We start from the raw sequence: 18,319 nt of genomic DNA, 5'->3' as shown, positions 1-18,319 counted from the left end.
ACAAATCACTTCTGGCCAGCAAGGAAGGGAAACCCTTGGATGGGACTCAAGACAGCCAAGACCTACACTAGAACTACTGCCTGGCCATCCACATCATGTGCCAGGGCAAAAGTGGGTCCATTCCAAGGAAGAGCGCCCCGAACACCGCCAGGGCGGGGGGTCTCACCTGTTTGAAGTTGCCGTTTTTCCTCTGCTCCCAGTCCATCATGTCGTGAAAGATGGGAATCATGATATTCCGCACTTCAGGCTGTGGGACCAGTGTCACACCCAGGAACGGGCCAATCATTCCCGGAATGAAGTGGATCTTATGTTCACCTGAACAACACAACCCAGCAGATAGAAGTTTATGCTCCAGCCACAGAAGCTTCCCAAGAAGGGCCACAGCACGTGATCTGACCTTCACTAGAAGCATCAGAGAACATAGAAAGCTCTCCCCTATGGGCTTCTGAGATACTCCCTTCTCTTGACTTTTGAAGAGTTTGCAGACTAAATTGGCTCAGTCCAATTGAAAGAAAATTCAACAGGCACAAGTTCTTTTCAAAGAATTTGCTGGGAGGTTCTACAAACTATCTGAAAATCATTCTGAGGTCAAGGAGCAGTCACTACTCTAGATAGAATAGGATTTCTGAGTACCCCGCAATAGTTTCTGATAGTCTGTTCACAGTATTTATTCAGTAAGGAAAATTCGTCAATTTCTGCTTAAACACAATGCACTGACCCTGGGGTTTCTGCCTGTAGCCCAGAGGCATTTAAGTGATGAGGATGTTCAGTCTGCTAGAGGTCTGAAGTCCACAGGCCTCTTCACCATCAGTGCTCAAATGTGCCTAAGAGTCCCCCTCTTGAGTTAGCAGGAGCCTCCTGCACAGCTGTACCTTGACAGACTGGCTGAGAGACTCTCGACGTGTACCTCTGATCCCACCCCTTGCCTTCACATTGCATTTTTCGTAGTAGCACTATATTTATTTAAACCAGCTTGGCTCATCTCTCAATTTTCTTAATGAGGCCTTTCCATGGGAACAGTATGGTATGAATTTCCCTGTGACTAGCCTGTCAGATGGGGCATGTTCCCAGAATCCAGGGCCAGTCTTGAAGACTATGGGACAGAACTTTTCTCTTCCTTGTAAAGGTGAAACAAAGTGAACCATCTTTCAGAGCTCTGTTTTCAGTCCTTCAGAGACTCAGGGGACAAACTGTGGGGCTGTGTAGTGACTGTTACAGTCAAGCAAAATCAGTTCCTGAGAACCAGAAAAAGTCATTTCCACCAAAAACAATGAGGTAGGAATGGCTTTCTTGGGGGAAATCTGACATGGTTTTTGAATTCTTCCATGCTGAAAGCCTACCTAAGGAGCAAGTGTTAGCTAGCCTGGAGGCAGATTCTGCATATTCCAATCTTGGTATTTGGTATAGTGCTGGTCCCTTGTGTTTCTGGGAATTTCAGAATCAACTTCAGGGTGAACATTTATATCCAAACTGTGCTGGATGCAGAGAGTATGAGCACTGAAGCTAGAGAGCTGGTTTGGGGAAATGCAGCCCCACTCAGGGATGGAAGGCCCCAGGGCTGGCAGAAATGCCTTGCATCTTGCTTGCTGCTTCTAGGGTTGTGACTAGGATGGTTGATGGAGGAATATGAGATTTTATGGCCATCCTTCCTAAGACTTCAGAGTCATGAGCTTAGTTGAAAGCAGTTCTCGCTGGGAAGAACAGCAGCAGCTTCTCTGGCATCTAGGCAGGCCTATCTAAGAAGCTGACAGAAGCAAAAGATGGCCCACCTAGTTACCAGGGCACCCCAAGGATTCCACCAAAACCTGATAATTTCAAGATTCAAATTGCTGGATATTAGAGAAGCAGCAAAGAGAAGCTGTCAAAAGAAAGGAGACTAAAATCAGTCTCACCAAGATGCAGCAGTTCCCTTTGTACATACACCTGGCAGCGGGAACCTCGTCTGGATGCCTGAATGCCAGAGACCCAAGAAGGGTTTCAATCTCTATTAAAAAGAACGGCTGCCCTTGCTCATGTGCCGACTGGGCTCCTGGGCCTGTGACATCTGAACTGGGCTGTGGACAGCCCAGAGGACCTTTACTCTTAGAGCCTCAGAAGCTATACTCTTACAGCCTCATCTTCTTTTTCCTCCTTTTGACTTGTTCCCAAAAAAGGGTCTGTGCATATGTATCGCTGGGGTCTTATTTCTCAGCTTAACTCTCCCTGCCAAGGGCTTTGTGCACATGTGCTACACTATACCATCCATCTGAGGTGTTATGCTAAAGATATGTGAAGATCTCTTGGGTCTGAACTAACATTCATAAAACCTGGGGGAAGTAATTAGTCTTGTAACTTATTTGGCCACGCAATATGTGTAAGGGAAGAGTGTGGAGAAAAGACCTACCCAAATTCTGCCACATGCTGAAGAGTTCATAAGCCATCATCACACGCATGTCCCCGTACCTGGGAATAGAACACAGGAACCAGCTATTAGCACGAGAAGGTTCAGGAAGACAGGAGGCCAACATTTCAGCTCTGTTTCTAGTGCTTTCCAAAAGACAAAGTCATTTTGCTCTCAGTTGAGCTCTTACACTTGGCTCCTTGGGAAGCCACCTCGGTGAGAACCTTGTGGACGTCTCTAGGAGCCCCTCCTGGAGACATAACCCCATCTGGGCACATGTAGGAAGATGAATAAGAGACATATGTCTTACTTATCTAGAATCTTCTTCCTCTTGGTGGAAGTAATGATTTCTAGCTGAAGGCTTGGCTGATTTATGAACAGAACTGCCAAGCTAAAATAAGAATTCCACACCTAGAAAGAGAGAGAGAGAAAGAGGAAATATGTGACAGCCTGAGTTCTTAACCTTGCAAGGAGAGATTCTAAATATATGCATATAGCGCAGAATTCATTTCGGTGTTAAGATCTTGATTTTTAGAAAAATATCTTTGCAAACAGGACATTCCCCTGCTTTCTTGACTTCTCTAAAACCAATAGTGTTGATTCTGGACTGGAAAACAAACTCATGGGTTTCTGGCTCCCAGCACCTCCAACAAGGGTTTCTTAGGTTATGCTCTAATCATTATCAAGCCTGGAAGTTGTTTGATACTATGAACAGATTAAGAAATCCCCCAGCCACCTATCAGACACTTAGCTGAATCCTTCTCAAATTCCTGACCTGCAAACCTGTGAACAAAATAAAACAGCTGTTTTAAGTAAAAAACAAAAATAAAAACAGGGGGTCTGGTTTTTGGCTTTCTACGGTTATTACAAAGATAGTGACGGATTTTAGGAGCTCCTACCTTAAAGTCGAAGTCTGTCTCTGTGAAATTCTTGTGCAGCGCAGAAGACAGGTACTGGACAGTAGTGACTATAATACTGCAGTAAGGGGACAAGGTGTTGGCAGAGTTAAAGGACTGACAATGGCATTCTACAGCTTAGCATCCATGGTCTGTGGCCCATGTGCAAGCTTCTTGAGTACAAGTAGCTCTCGTGTAAGATGTGACTTTAAGGGAGAAGGATGCGCGTGCGTGCTCAGTTGTGTCCGACTCTTTGCGACCCCATGGACCATAGCCCACCAGGCTCCTCTCCCTATGGGATTTCCCAGGCAAGAATACTGGAGGGGGCTGCCATTTCCTTCTCCAGGGGATCCTCCCAACCCAGAGATGGAACCCATGTTTCCCGCATTGGTAGGTGGATTCTTTAGCCCTGAGCCACCTGGAAGCCCAAGTGAGAGAAATACATGGCACAAACCCCACAAAAAACCCCCTGTGGAGAAGTGCCCTACCAGTGGGTTCGAGACCAAGCTCTGCTGATACCTGGTCTTGGCACTACTTTTCTTCGGCCACAATTTCCCTATAAAAGGAGGGGAGTAAGGAATCATGGTTCTTTCAGGCTTCTTCCAGTTCAAAGAGTGATTCTAGTATTTGGGGGATCTTAGGAAAATGAACCTGTATTATGACCTACAGAGGACTTACAGTATCATTCTATTACTCCACTTGATAACAGGGATTTACAGTTATTAAATCTGTACTTTTATCATATACTGTTATTTTCATGTGTAAGTAATTTGATTTCAGCCTTTGATCTAGAATATCACTCTCAATTTTTGCTTGGGCACATTTAAGGGTTAATGGGAGGCTGACTTGCTCGAGTCAAGAGCACAGGTTAAGGGAGAGAGAAAGTGAAGTGGGACAGGTGAGTAAGGGTTTAATTACCAAGGGCATTGGATGCCTGGCAAAGGAGCTTACACCTAACAATGACCACCTAAGCTTTGGTGCAGAAGAGGGGCAAGGCAAAAACAGTGCATTAGAGAGACTCATTACCAGCAAATAAATTTGAAAAGTAAAAGCCTTGAAAGAAGAGGCCTGCTCCTGCAGAATGGGCTGGAGAGCCTGAAGTGCTCTGAGTAGAACTAAGAGACAGAAACAAGAGGGGGTCAAATGGAAAATCCACTATTTAAGGAAATATCTCTGCAACACTGCTTATAACCATTCTTCTGTTCTGTATGAAATGTTTGCAGTTTTCAAAAAAAGAGCACTATAAAAGGTACAGAGTAGAAAGACCATCCTGACACCCTGTTAATAAATCTAACACAAATAATTTCACTACATTCTGCATAATGCTGATGTAAAAGGCCGATCAGAGGGAGGAGGCAGTAGGCTAGAGAGTGGATGCCAAGTGGTCTTCTCCTGAGTAGAGGGGGACCCGACAAGCAAGCACCCTACCACCCACATGACTTGTTCGCTTTGCCAGTGAGCACAGGGCAGAAATATGAATGGGGCAGACAAGTGGGGTCAACCTTGGAGTGAATTCTGTGGCCAGCATCAGAGGTGGGCAGAGCCTCACAGTCTTGGGTGGGTAATTAGCACTAGCTGTGGGGGATGAGCAGTGTCTGGCAGACAACACAAATCAAGTCAAGAGGAGGGCTTGGGATGCTGCCTGAAACCACAGAGCAACAGAGGCCAATGGTCAGGCCCTCCTCAAGCAGGAGCCCTCCTCTGGTATCACAGTTCACATTCATAAAAGTTCCTTTCCTAACCTTACCATGACACCATCTGCCAGGTACTTAGACTCTACTTTTGAACTATCTTTGACTATTTCTCCTCCTTGAACTTTGGTAAATGGCAAAGTCCTGCTGACTGTGCTTCCAAACACTTTCACATTTAAACCCTCTCCTCTGTCCCTACAGCTTTGACCTTGACAAGTTTCCATCTCGCTTCTTCTCTCACATGTAATAGTCTGGGGACAGTTGCGTGGAGGCTGGCGCAGGGCCCTTCCACACTCACTTGCTTGTAAGAAGTCTCATCACCATCCAGTCCCGAGGAAAGACACTCATCTTCATCAGGTTCCGGAACACGCAAAAAATCTTCAGCAGGAATTCCTGGGCCGAGAGGAAAATCTGATGTGAGATGCCACCTCTACCACTGCAGCACATACCTCAACAGGTTCTCTGACCTCTAGATCATGAGAATGGAGGGGACCAGTGGGTGATGCTCTGGCTCCCTTCATGAGTTGCTTTTCTCTTAGAGGGCTGTGTGGGAATGAGGTCTGGCCACTGCCACAGGCCAGCCCCAAACTAGGGAGAAGAGATGCAGCTCTATACCTGCTCAGCCCTGTGCCTAAAGGCCAAAGCACAGGAGGTCCAGCAGACATGGCATCCAACTAAGTCCACTGGTCTCAATCTGTGGGGGATGACCCCTGAGTACTTGACTGTAAGAACTTGTTTTCTTGGGTGTTAAGAACACATGGACTGGAGAAGCACTTCAGGGACAGATGAATAAGTATCTCCAAAAATGTGCTTCTCCATGAAAGCAATGAGAGCAATGCAAAGACTGGTTAATGAAAGGCTTGCGGATTCAGGAGAATCAGCCTCATTTTCTATGGGAAGAAGAAAATAAACAATAACTAAAAATTTTAAAAATTTAAATGGCAGTAGAAGCTACCTGAAGAACAAAAGAAGAGTTCAAAGTGGTTGCTTTGCTGGAGTAGTGGGTAGACGTGATCAGGTTGAGCCAAGGAACCAGTTTTATGTTACACACTTTGTAAAATGCTTTGGCTTTTAAAATTGTATATACATACTGCTGTGATAAAAACAAACATTTACTTAAAAAGTAAGGGAATGATGCTTCTGATTGAGAATTAGTGTCCTTCTCTGTCTCACAAATACACACACACACACACACACATGATGAAAATGATCTAGAAGAGTCAGGACTGGATTTTCAAGCTCTACACCCCAGCTCAACACCACAGTTCAAAAGCATCGATTCTTCAGCGATCAGCTTTCTTCACAGTCCAACTCTCACATCCATACATGGCCACGGGAAAAACCATTGCCTTGACTAGACGGACCTTGGTTGGAAAAGTAATGTCTCTGCTTTTTAATATACTATCAAGGTTGGTCATAACTTTCCTTCCAAGGAGCAAGCGTCTTTTAATTTCATGGCTGCAATCAGCATCTGCAGTGATTTTGGAGCCCAAAAAAATAAAGTCTGACACTGTTTCCACTGTTTTTCCATCTATTTCCCATGAAGTGATGGGACCAGATGCCATGATCTTTGTTTTCTGAATGTTGAGCTTCAAGCAAACCTTTTCACTCTCCTCTTTCAGACTCTTGGGAGTCCCTTATACTGCAAGGAGATCCGACCAGTCCCTTCTAAAGGTGATCAATCCTGGTGTTCATTGGAGGGACTGATGCTAAAGCTGAAACTGCAATACTTTGGCCACCTCATGCGATGAGTTGACTCACTGGAAAAGACTCTGATGCTAGGAAAGGTTGGGGGCGGGAGGAGAAGGAGACGATGGAGAATGAGATGGCTGGATGGCATCACCGACTCTGTGGACATGAGTTTGAGTGTACTCCGGGAGTTGGTGATGGACAGGGAGGCCTGGCGTGCTGTGATTCATGGGGTCGCGGAGAATCGGACACGACTGAGCGACTGAACTGAACTGAACTGAACCCCAGCTCAAGCATTGCTTGACCTGGATATGAGCTCCAGGCTCTGGTTAACTTATGGCTCACTTCAAGGGCTGTCAAGTTCATCCCTCTGAGACTATAGGCTGGCCTCACTGCAGTAAGTTAGGGATAACAATCTGCAGAGACCCACATCTGTGGAAAGGTAGGCCAGATCAAACACCAGAAAGTAACAAGTGATACTGATGAACTCATATGATTAATAAAGATTACACGAATGGAAAACAGTATAGTGCTTTACTGTGAAATATTGACAAGTGGCTTGACTCTGGATGGAGGCAAAGCATAGACATAAAGTTTACAACAGTTCCTTTATCCAGGGATGAACTCAGGAGCATGGTCTAATGCAAACACACAAGCCCTTGGAGTCTGTCAGCAGCTGATACCCTTTAAAGTTTGGGAACACTCTCCTGTCATCTGGACCATGGGCCCATTTCTCTGGACTATCTGCCCCTCAGTGCTCTAGATCCAGAGTGATAGCCAATAGACAGTGTTCGTATTTGCTCTCTACAAATAGGAATCTTTCAGAAATATGTTTTACTGAAGAGAAGTTGTCATTATTATTATTACTACAGTTATTAAACAGTGAAGCTTGTTTTGTGGGTAACCTACAACTCAACTGCTGTGTTTATAAGAGAGGGAAGAGTCCTGGTTGACTGATAATCAGTATGGCCCAGAGAAGTGTCTCTTAGAGGCACATGGTCACAGGGTTGCGATCAGTCAGGGAAGACTTGCCAGTGTTCCTGGGGTCTAGCTGTATGGGAACACCACTGGCTATCTGCCTCTGGAAGCCATACAGTCAGCTGTAAAGCGAGGCTGGTAAATCTTCCACTCTCAGCAGGGAAGGCCACTTGCACTTCTCTACTGGCAGGGGGAAAAAACTGCTGGGCAGTCTTAGCTGCGTGCTTCCTTTCCTGGGTGAAAGGTCAGTGTTTCTCGGCCTACCTTGAGCTCATCTTTGCTCTGGAAGTTGTCCAGGAGGTGCTGGTAATGTGTGTCACACATTTGGCGAAGCAGCGAGAGAAGGCAGGACACATACTCACCCTGGGGAACAACCCAAAATACACTTAGCAAAGCTAATCACAAGAGCTGTTTTCCCCCAATCCACAGAGGGCAAGGAGAGAAGGAAGGGTCTGAGATGGCCCCAATGATCATGAGAGGGAAGGTGACAACTCTGACCCTGAAAATGAATTTTCTTTTCTGCTAAAGGGGTGCCTGGAGGGCTTGGGAGTTTTAATAAGACTGCTGCAGCATGGGGCTAATTGAAAAATCTTAGCCCATAAGAAAGAAGTACTACCAAACGAGACAGATATTCTAGTTTTTTCCCTAGGGAACTTTCGGCTGCATAGTCCTTTGTCATTATATGCTGCCAGGGCGCCATACTAAAGTCTAGAGGGGGCCCTGGGAACAGGGAGCTCAGACTTCTCTGGACAGAATTTGGACTCTGCCCATTCCGCTGGTCTGGAGCAGTCTTTCTACAAGGATCTCCTCTGGGAACTCCCAGAGCTGACATGTGATTGCTGGAGATGGAACACAGTAGATCAACATGACCCTCGGGAAAGCAGAGGAGTCAAAACTGACCTTTCTGAGATGAGCTAATGGCTTTAAGAAAAATTTAAAGATAAAAAAAATGAGTCTTTAAAATTTCTTCAGGTTCCAACTGGGGTACACAGATGAAAACTCTGGCTTAAGGACTCCAAAGACTTTTACCATTTCTTGGAAACTTCTGTCATGGGGCAGCTGAGCACGGTTTCCTCTTACAAGGCTGCCTCCTCAGAAGAGATAGAGGGAAAATTACTTCATCTGGGCAGTTTCCAAATGTTTTTAAGTTTGTGGGACTATGACAACTCTTTTTGAGTCTCTCAAATCCTTTTGCAACTCATGAAATTATTAGACATATATGTATGCAAAATATACACAAGTACATGAACCTCAGTTTTATCTGAAGAAATGGACATAAGCCACAATTTGTTTTGAGGATCAGATGCATTACTGTACATAAAGCATTTAAGTAAAAAGGCCAGCACATAAAGAAGTGCTCAATAAACTGTTGTTATCTTCATTAAATGTATATGAAATAAATCACTTCTTTAGTATTGCTAGTGAGTTACTGTTTATAAAGTGCATAAAGCAGGGTCTGGCCCACAGCCAGCACTGTATCATTGCTGGTTAGAAGGATGGGCTACCAGGACATGCCAGGGAGCACATGTTCTTACCTATAGTGAGAGTGTCCTGCATAGGAGTTCCTAAGGGAGCAGACATTCTTTCCAAGCCCATATGCTCTAGAACACATCTGCTCTCTGCTCTCCCTAATGTGCTAGAGCTTGACTTGCTCCCACAGGAGCTTTCCTACAAAGGGATCACTGTAGTCTCCCACCTGCCAACAGGAAGATCCCCAGCAAGCTGTTTATTATGTCCCAACATCAGGGCTAAGAAATGCACACTGCATAGGAGCAGGGGGGTCTGGGGGGTGTCTCTCTGCCTCTCCTGCGAGGCTCTCCCAGTCTGTTTCTCTCCTAGTTAGATCATGGGAGATCACTGTCCAACAACGCCAGTGCCATTCTACCTCATGTTTTCCCTGATGCTCGACATTTAGATACAAATACTGTGAGCAACTGAACTGAACTGTGCCCAAAAGCAACTAATCTGGTACAAGCAGACTGTGAGAAAATTACTGTGGTGCACACATCACTGGCAAGAGCCTGCTCCTAGAAGGAACAGTCGACAGCTGTCACCTTCATTCTCTGCTTTATTCCATATTACAGAAAGTGACCTGGCTCAAAGGCAAAGGCCAGTGGAGACTGTGTGCAGGAAAATAGGCCAGGAAGCATCCCTGGGTCTGTCCCTAAGTACACTCCTCTGAGTATGAACCTAGAGTGGAGATGGAGTTCGACTGGAGAGGGGAAAAGGGCAGCATGCGGACAACCATGCAGGGAGGGAGGCTGAAATGAAGGTTGTATGATGTGAGATGAGGTTCCGTGTGGAGGAGCCCCGGGTTAGAAAAGAAAGCAAGAAAACCTGAATGTTAGTTACTAACAGTGATCTCCGCTGTGCACTGCGGGCACCGCTGCCCTCTTACCGCCTCCTGAGCGTGCGATTTGCTCATGATGGTGAGCAGAGTCTGTAAGAGCACGTCCAAGAGGCTTTCCACCATCATTTCTACCTCCTCCATGACATCTGCCTCCTGGAGCGAGCAGCGAGAGAGCACAGCGTTAGCACCAGGCTGGCTGACGCGCAGTGGGCAGTACTTACTAAATCAGCCACGGTCAGGAGAGGTCTTCTGACTTAACTCTCAACACTGAGCTCCCAGCCTCACTGGCATGCAGTGTCAAGGAACCTGGAACAATGGCTCTGAGAGGAGGGGAGGCACACCTGCCTCTGTTGCCCTGGTTTGGGGGCTGGAGACTGATCCTAACATAGCAACACCCTGACACCTGCAATTCTGAACCTCAGGCAGATTCATTAATCTTGATACACAAGGATGAAGCAAAGATCCTAAGTTAAATGTTTTCTCTGATTTTCCTAGAAAAGTCAGGAGAGAGCACAACACTGCTGACTAACACTCTGAGAAAATGGTAGAGTTCACACTGCAGGGTGTGGAGGCAGCACCTTCCCTACTGTTAATGCACACAGAAGTATCTCAGTCTGCCTCCGAACCATTTTCTCTGTGCATGACCTCACTCTTTGCCAGGCCTGACTGCTGCCCAGACATGCTCCCTCTAGCTCCTTGGCATTCCTGCTCACGTTCCTTGGTCCACCAGAAAGACCCTGGTCTCGGAGTGTCCCTCTTAGGCAGTTTCACAAAAATAATGGAGCACGCTTCCTCATTGACAGCTGCTTCCCAGTCAGCAAGTTCTGACTTTAGGAAGAATCTGTGCTATCTTTTTCTAGATCTCTCACATGCAATCCAAATCCTACAGCCTGATTTTCATGATCTCACAAAGAGATTCCTGTGGCCTCTTCTCCAGTCCCTTTTACTATTACTGGCCCAAATGTCCATCCATCTATCAACCCACCATTCACTAAGTATCTACCATGGGCTAGTAACTGTTTGAAAACCTGAGCATACACAAGTGATCAAGAAAGGTAAGATCTCTGCTTTAGTGGAGCTTAAATTTCATCCACCCACACCCTCCTCGCCCCCACCCTGCCCAGCTGTCCATTCAATGTAGGTTTACTGAGTCCCATTCCACAAGGAAGATTTGAGAGGCTCTTGAGACCACAGTCTTCTTCCTCATTTGTTGAACTAATTATAATACTTTTAAAACCTGTGATGGCTCTTTGAGTAGCTGTGGGGTTAGTCTCTAACCCCACAAATACAACCAGATCACCTCCTTCAGATTTTCACTTGTTCCCATTCCTCTTTCATCCCTCCCCTTGCTTTTCCCCTGCAATTTATCTCTTTCCTTTAGTAACCAGCCTCCCATCCCCTCAAGCTGACCCTGGGTCACCAGTACACCTTATGTGCCTGGTGTTGCTTCTCTGAGGTCTGGTGGGAAAGAGTGCTGCCAGGCCTTGCCTGGAGCCAAGAGCAAACAAAAGGGCCACTACAGCCATTGTAGTCACTCTGCCAAGGTGGGCCGCCACCACCAGATGGTCCTTTAAGTCTGGATACCAGATACCAGAGCACCCTATTGAGTCCTTGCATCCTGTTCAAACCAAGCACATTTTTCCTTCTCTTCACCTCTCCCATGCTATCTTCACAGACAACCTAACCTCCTATGTTTGTATCACTTGGTTCCTAGTATTTATTTTAATTGCTCTTGAAATTTTATTCTCCAGAAACCTTATCTCAACTTAGGAGAATTGTGTAAATAAAGACTCAGTCTTATTTTAAATTTGTTTATACTTTCCTATAGTTTTCAAGTTTTCTAAAAGAAATACTCATTTCTTCCATAGTATAAACATATAATATAAAGATAATTAAAATAAATTCCTACCCTTATCCATGCTTGATACGTATTTTTCTGCCTTCCTTACCTTCCCTCCCTTCTAATATGGGTCTCCTCTAAAAAACTAAAAATAAAGAAGAAAGAAAATAGGCAAAAGCACTACCAGCTGAAACCTGAGCCCTCAAGTACCATTCCAGCATCCCATGAGGCTGAGAACTATTGTGGGCAACATGTATCGCTCGTACACCCTGTCTCATCTGGCATGGTATAGGAATGCCATATGGGTGGAATCAACCTGCCAGGAAGCTGACAGAAAAGTCTGAATGAGCAAGCTGCCTCTCAGCCTGGGCCTGCCTCCTTGTGCTCATTCGTGCCTGAGTATCCTCAGAACACTCCCAGGAATACAGAAGTAATGTCTTTTGATAGAAACAGAGCAAGCAGCACGGGATGGGGTTTTCTGGTACTACAGATGACTATGTTTCTGGGTGTATTTACGGCAGTACTTTTTTTTTTTAAATAGCAAGACTGTATTGTGTTGAGAAGCCTGCTGGGCACACACCGGCAGGCCTCTATTCACTTGGGCACCTTCCTGTCACTGATGAAAGCTTCTCTGACTGGAAAGTGAACAAAATGATCTTTGTTGGTCAGCCTCTGGCTAAAGTGACACAGGACGGGGACAGAGCTTAGGGCCAGGGGTGGCACAGGTCTAGGGTCACTACCAGAGAGCTGGTCTTGACGATGGAGAAGATGCTGCCGAGAATCCCTGAGCAGATGAGCAGCTCCTTCTGCTGCCTCAGGTGAAGGTGGATGTGATGAAGAACCACCGGAAGCAGGATGCGGCGGGATTCTGGGGGAGAAAACACAAAGGTGAAGCAGCCCTTTGGAGAAGAACCAGCTACCTTTGGAAGCCAGGGGCAACACAGGATGCAGCTGGTCTCCAGGCAGGTGGGGCTGGGACTGCAGCCACGCTGGAAACCAGTCCCTGCCTATGGGCAGGTCTAACAGCCCACTTCCCGGACATCTGAAGACATTTTCCTTCTATCTCTCTTTTCTTTTTACACATTTCAGGCCTCAATTATCTAGGGCCTTTTATGCAGGATGTATGTTAGGAGACTGCTTCCAAATGAAATCTCTTTATTGACTAGACTCCAAATTAAACTCCATTTAAATGACACATTTAGTTCTATGAAATATGCTGATGGAACTAACTAGCAGACTTGATATGGATTATAAATGGCCCCTCTTCATGATGCTCTGATGGCGGCCCGGCACTTCCACCCTCTTAAGCCTTTACTGTACTTTCCCCCTCTGGCCTGTGGGATGCTGTGTGAATCCACAGTAATGAAAGGGACAGAAGGAGGACTTCCACCTTGTCATAAGCCTCTGATAATTAGCTAAAGCTCTTTGCCAGTCCTACTGCATAGAGTAAAATATTTTTCTTCTCTTTCTTCTTCAATGCTGCCTAAAAAGTATCTTCATCAGGGGCTGACTATATTTAGAACTCCAAATTCAGGAAGGTTAAATACTAAATCAAGCTCTTTTATCAATTCACTCTAAGACCTTAGGCAGGTTGATTCCTTCTACAGGTTTGATTTCTCCCATCTATACAATGAGGTGCTAACAGCCCCTTCTGCATTTACTTCACAGGTGTGGTGAGAAGACAAGGTGAAATATAAGTGTGGACATGTTTCTGGTGTCTTGTACTCCTATGTGGTCAATGACTGTGTGATTAAAGGGGCACCACAGCCAGTCAGCAGGATTCAGTCAGACTACCAGTAACACAAACAAGTCACGGTATTTTGGATTTGTTGTTCATATTTGACCATAATTAAGTATTTTAGATGAAATTCAGAATGAAAATCTTTATCGGCAAAAGACAAATTACGTGATATACAGGAGATCTGGGGGACTGCCTTGTCAAATACTTATAACATGTTGAAATAAAATGAAGTGACAACTATTATATGTTTAAAAGGATGCTTGGATAAAAGAGAAGTCCCTACTGTCTTTTGTAGACCAAAATGCCAACAGAGCAGGATTTGTAATAACCAATAGCTGCCTGCAGACAAAATAGCAGTTTGTTATTGGAATCTGCTGATGAAGAAACCAAACTGAAATGCTCTGAGAAATGTAAGGGCTGGTTTCAAGACATCACTGGTAAAAGTCCTTCTGCCTCAGGAAAGATGTTGCAGCTCAGGCATTCAGTGAACATGAGATGCAAGTGAAAATTTGGTTGTGGCTTGTTATCACAAAATCCACTTACATAGTTCCAGCCACATAAAAACAATTTTTCTTAAGTGATTATGAGAAGCAGCAAGTACATGCAAAAGTATTAGAAATAAAGTATGTCAGTGAGGGCAGTCTGCTGTCTGCCTTCCCATATACTCAGAAAGAACCTGCTTGCTCAACATAGGAGCACCTCAATCCATAAGACAAATACTAACACACATAAAAGGAGAAATTGACAGTAACACAATAATAGTAGGAGACTTTAACACCCCACTCACACCAATGGACAGATCATCAAAACAGAAAATTAATAAGGAAACACAAGTCTTAAATGATACATTAGATGAGATGGATCTCATTGCTATCTTCAGGACATTCCATCCAAATGCAGAAGAATATACCTTCTTCTCAAGTGCACATGGAACATTCTCCAGGAAAGACCACATCTTGGGTCACAAACTGAACCTCAGTAAATTTAAGAAAACTGAAATCGTATCAAGCATCTTCTTCGACCACTACGCTATGAGACGAGATATCAATTACAAGAATAAAACTGTAAGAAACACAACACATGGAGATTAAACAACACGTTTCTTAATAACCAACAGGTTACTGAAGAAATCAAAAGGGAAATAAAAAACTTTCTAGAAACAAATGACAATGAAAATACGACAACTCAAAACCTATGGGATGCAGCAAAAGCAGTTCTAAGAGGGAAGTTTATAGCAATACAATCCTACCTCAAGAAACAAGAAAAACATTGATTAGACAACCTAACTTTACACCTAAAACAATGAGAAAAAGAACAAAAAAAAACCCCAACATTAGTAGAAGAAAAGAAATCATAAAGATCTGGGCAGAAATAAATGAAAAAGAAATGAAAGAAACAATAGTAAAGATTAATGAAACTAAAAGCTGGTTCCTTGAGAAGATAAACAAAATTGACAAACCTTTAGCCAGACTCATCAAGAAAAAAAGAGAGAAGAATCAAATCAACAAAATTAGAAATGAAAAAGGAGAGGTTACAACAGACAATGCAGAAATACAAAGGATTATAAGAGACTATTAAGAACAACTATATGGCAATAAAATGGATAACCTGGAAGAAATGGACAGATTCTTAGAAAAGTTCAATCTTCCAAGATTGAACCAGGAAGAAATAGAAATTATGAACAACCCAATTAAAAGCACTGAAATTGAAGCTGTGATCAAAAATCTCCCAAAAAACTAAAGCCCAGGACCAGATGGCTTCACAGGAGAATCCTATCAAACATTTAGAGAAGAGCTAATGCCTATCCTTCTAAAACTCTTTCAAAAAATTGCAGAGGAAGGAACACTTCCAAATTCATTCTACAAGGCCACCATCACTCTGATACCAAAACCAGACAAAGACACACAAAAAAGAAAACTACAGGCCAGTATCACTGATTAATATAGATGCAAAAATCCTCAACAGAATTTTTGCAAACAGAATTCAGCAACACATCAAAAAGTTCATACACCATGGTCAAGTTGGGTTTCTTCCAGGGATGCAAGGATTCTTCAATATAGGGAAATCAATCAATGTGACACACCATATTCACAAACTGAAAGATAAAAACCATATGATCATCTCAATAGATGCAGAAAAAGCCTTTGACAAAATCCAGCACCTATTTATGATTAAAACTCTTAAAAAAATGGACACAGAAGGAACCTACCTCAACACAGTAAAGGCCATATATAATAAGCCTACAGCAAACATTATTCTCAATGGTGAGAAACTGAAAGCATTCCCCCTAAGATCAGGAACACGACAAGGGTGTCTACTTTCACCACTATTATTCAACATAGTTCTGGAAGTCCTAGCTATAGCAATCAGAGAAGAAAAAGAAATAAAAGGAATCCAGATCAGAAAAGAAGAAGTAAAGCTCTCACTGTTTGCAGATGACATGATACTGTATATAGAAAACCCTAAAGACAGTATCAGAAAATTACTAGAGCTAATCAGTGAATTAGCAAAGTTGCAGGATACAAATCAATACACAGAAATCACCTGCATTTCTATATACTAACAATGAAAAATCAGAAAGAGCAATTAAAGAATCAATCCCATTCACCATTGCAACAAAAAGAATTAAATATCTAGCAATAAACTTACCTAAGGAGATGAAAGAACTGTACACAGAAAATTATAAGACACTAATGAAAGCAATCAGATGACATAAATAGATGGAGAGACATTCCATATTCCTGGGAAGGGAGAATCAATACTGTGAAAATGACTATACTACCAAATGAAATCTACAGATTTAATGTAACTTTGGTCACCTCATGCGACGAGTTGACTCACGGGAAAAGACTTTGATGCTGGGAAAGATTGGGGGTGGGAGGAGAAGGGGACGACAGAGAATGAGATGGCTGGATGGTATCACCGACTCTGTGGACATGAGTTTGAGTGAACTCCGGGAGTTGGTGATGGACAGGGAGGCCTGGCGTGCTGTGATTCATGGGGTCACAAAGACTCGGACACGACTGAGCAACTGAACTGAACTGAACAAATTACCAATGGCATTTTTCACAGAACTAGAACAAAAAGTTTCACAATTCATATGGAAACACAAAAGACCCCGAATAGCCAAAGCAGTCTTGAGAAAGAAGAATGGAGCTGGAGGAATCAAGCTTCCTGACTTCAGGTTATACTACAAAGCTACAGTCATCAAGAAAGTATGGTACTGGCACAAAAACAGAACTATAGACCAATGGAACAAGACAGAATGCCCAGAAATAAACTCATGTACCTATGGGTACCTTATTTTTGACAAAGGAGGCAAGAATATACAATGGGGCAAAGACAGCCTCTTCAATAAATGGTGTTGGGAAAACTGGACAGCTACACATAAAAGAATGCAATTAGAACACTTCCTAACACCATACACAAAGATAAACTCAAAATGGATTAAAGACCTATATGTAAGACCAGAAACTATAAAACTCTTAAAGGAAAACATAGGCAGAAATAAATCAAAGCAAGATCCTCTATGACCTACCTCCTAGAGTAACGGAAATAAAAACAAAGGTAAACAAGCGGGATCTGATTAAACTTAAAGCTTTTGCACAGCAAAGGAAACTATAAGCAAGGTGAAAAGACAATCCTCAGAATGGGAGAAAATAACAGCAAATTAAATAACTGACAAAGGACTAATTTCCAAAATATACAAGCAGCTCATATAACTCAATACCAGAAAAACAAACGACCCAATCAAAAAGTGGGAAAAAGACCTAAACAGACATTTCTTGAAAGAAGACATACAGATGTCTAACAAACACATGAAAAGATGCTCAACAAAAAAAAAAAAGAAAAGAAAAGATGCTCAACATCTCTCTCACTGTTACAGAAATGCAAATCAAATCCACAATGAGAAATCACCTCATACCGGTCAGAATGGCCCTCATCAAAGAGTCTACAAACAATAAATGCTGGAAAGGGTATGAAGAAAAGGGAATGCTCTTGTACTACTGGTGGGAATGTAAATTGATACAGCCACTATGGAAGACGGTCTGGAGATTCCTTAAAAAACTAGGAATAAAACCACCATATGACCCAGCAATCCCACTCCTAGGCATATACCCCGAGGAAACCAAAACCGAAAGAGACACATGTATCCCATTGTTCGTTGCAGCACTATTTACAACAGCTAGAACTTGGAAGCAACCTAGATGTCCACTGACAGACGAATGGATAAAGAAGTTGTGGTACATATACACAATGGAATGTTACTCAGCCATAAAAAGGAACACATTTGAGTCAGTTCTAATGAGGTGGATGAACCTACAACCTATTAAACAGAGTGAAGTGAGTCAGAAAGAGAAAGATAAATACACTATTCTAACCCATATATATGGAATCTAGAAAAATGGTACTGAAGAATTTATTCACAGGGCAACATTGGAGAAGGAAATGGCAACCCACTCCAGTATTCTTGCCTGGAGAATCCCATGGATGAAGGAGCCTGGTGGGCTACAATCCACGGGGTTGCAAAGAGTCGGACACAACTGAGCAACTTAACTAACTAACTAACTAATGGAGAAACAGACACAGAACAGACTTATGGACACGGGGAGAGGGGAGGAGAGGGTGAGATGTGTGGAGAGAGTAACATGGAAACTTACATCACCATGTGTAAAATAGACAGCCAACAGGAATTCGCTGTATGGCTCAGGAAACTCAAACAGGGGCTCTGTATCAACCTAGAGGGGTGGGAT

The 18,319-nt window shown here is 43.5% G+C and overlaps 1 protein-coding gene across 1 annotated transcript in view; it reads right to left on the bottom strand.

Annotated features, from left to right (window-relative positions):
* DOCK3 (dedicator of cytokinesis 3) overlaps positions 1–18,319 on the bottom strand; it is a 276,998-nt gene that overhangs the window by 44,490 nt on the left and 214,189 nt on the right. Inside the window, exons 25-31 of the mRNA XM_088831600.1 lie at positions 12,565–12,692; positions 7,899–7,997; positions 5,266–5,360; positions 3,280–3,355; positions 2,691–2,791; positions 2,384–2,442; positions 167–315 (exon numbers count right to left, since the gene is read on the bottom strand). Coding sequence (XP_088687726.1) covers positions 167–315; positions 2,384–2,442; positions 2,691–2,791; positions 3,280–3,355; positions 5,266–5,360; positions 7,899–7,997; positions 12,565–12,692 — 707 coding nt within the window. The remainder of the gene's footprint in view (positions 1–166; positions 316–2,383; positions 2,443–2,690; positions 2,792–3,279; positions 3,356–5,265; positions 5,361–7,898; positions 7,998–12,564; positions 12,693–18,319) is intronic.

Source organism: Moschus berezovskii, chromosome 24, assembly GCF_049115385.1.
Source record: "Moschus berezovskii isolate FMDL1 chromosome 24, NW_MosBer_1.0, whole genome shotgun sequence".
Classification (NCBI taxonomy): domain Eukaryota; kingdom Metazoa; phylum Chordata; class Mammalia; order Artiodactyla; family Moschidae; genus Moschus; species Moschus berezovskii.
The sequence above is the reverse complement of the archived record's forward strand: the minus strand, read 5'-3'. Positions and strand labels throughout refer to the sequence as shown.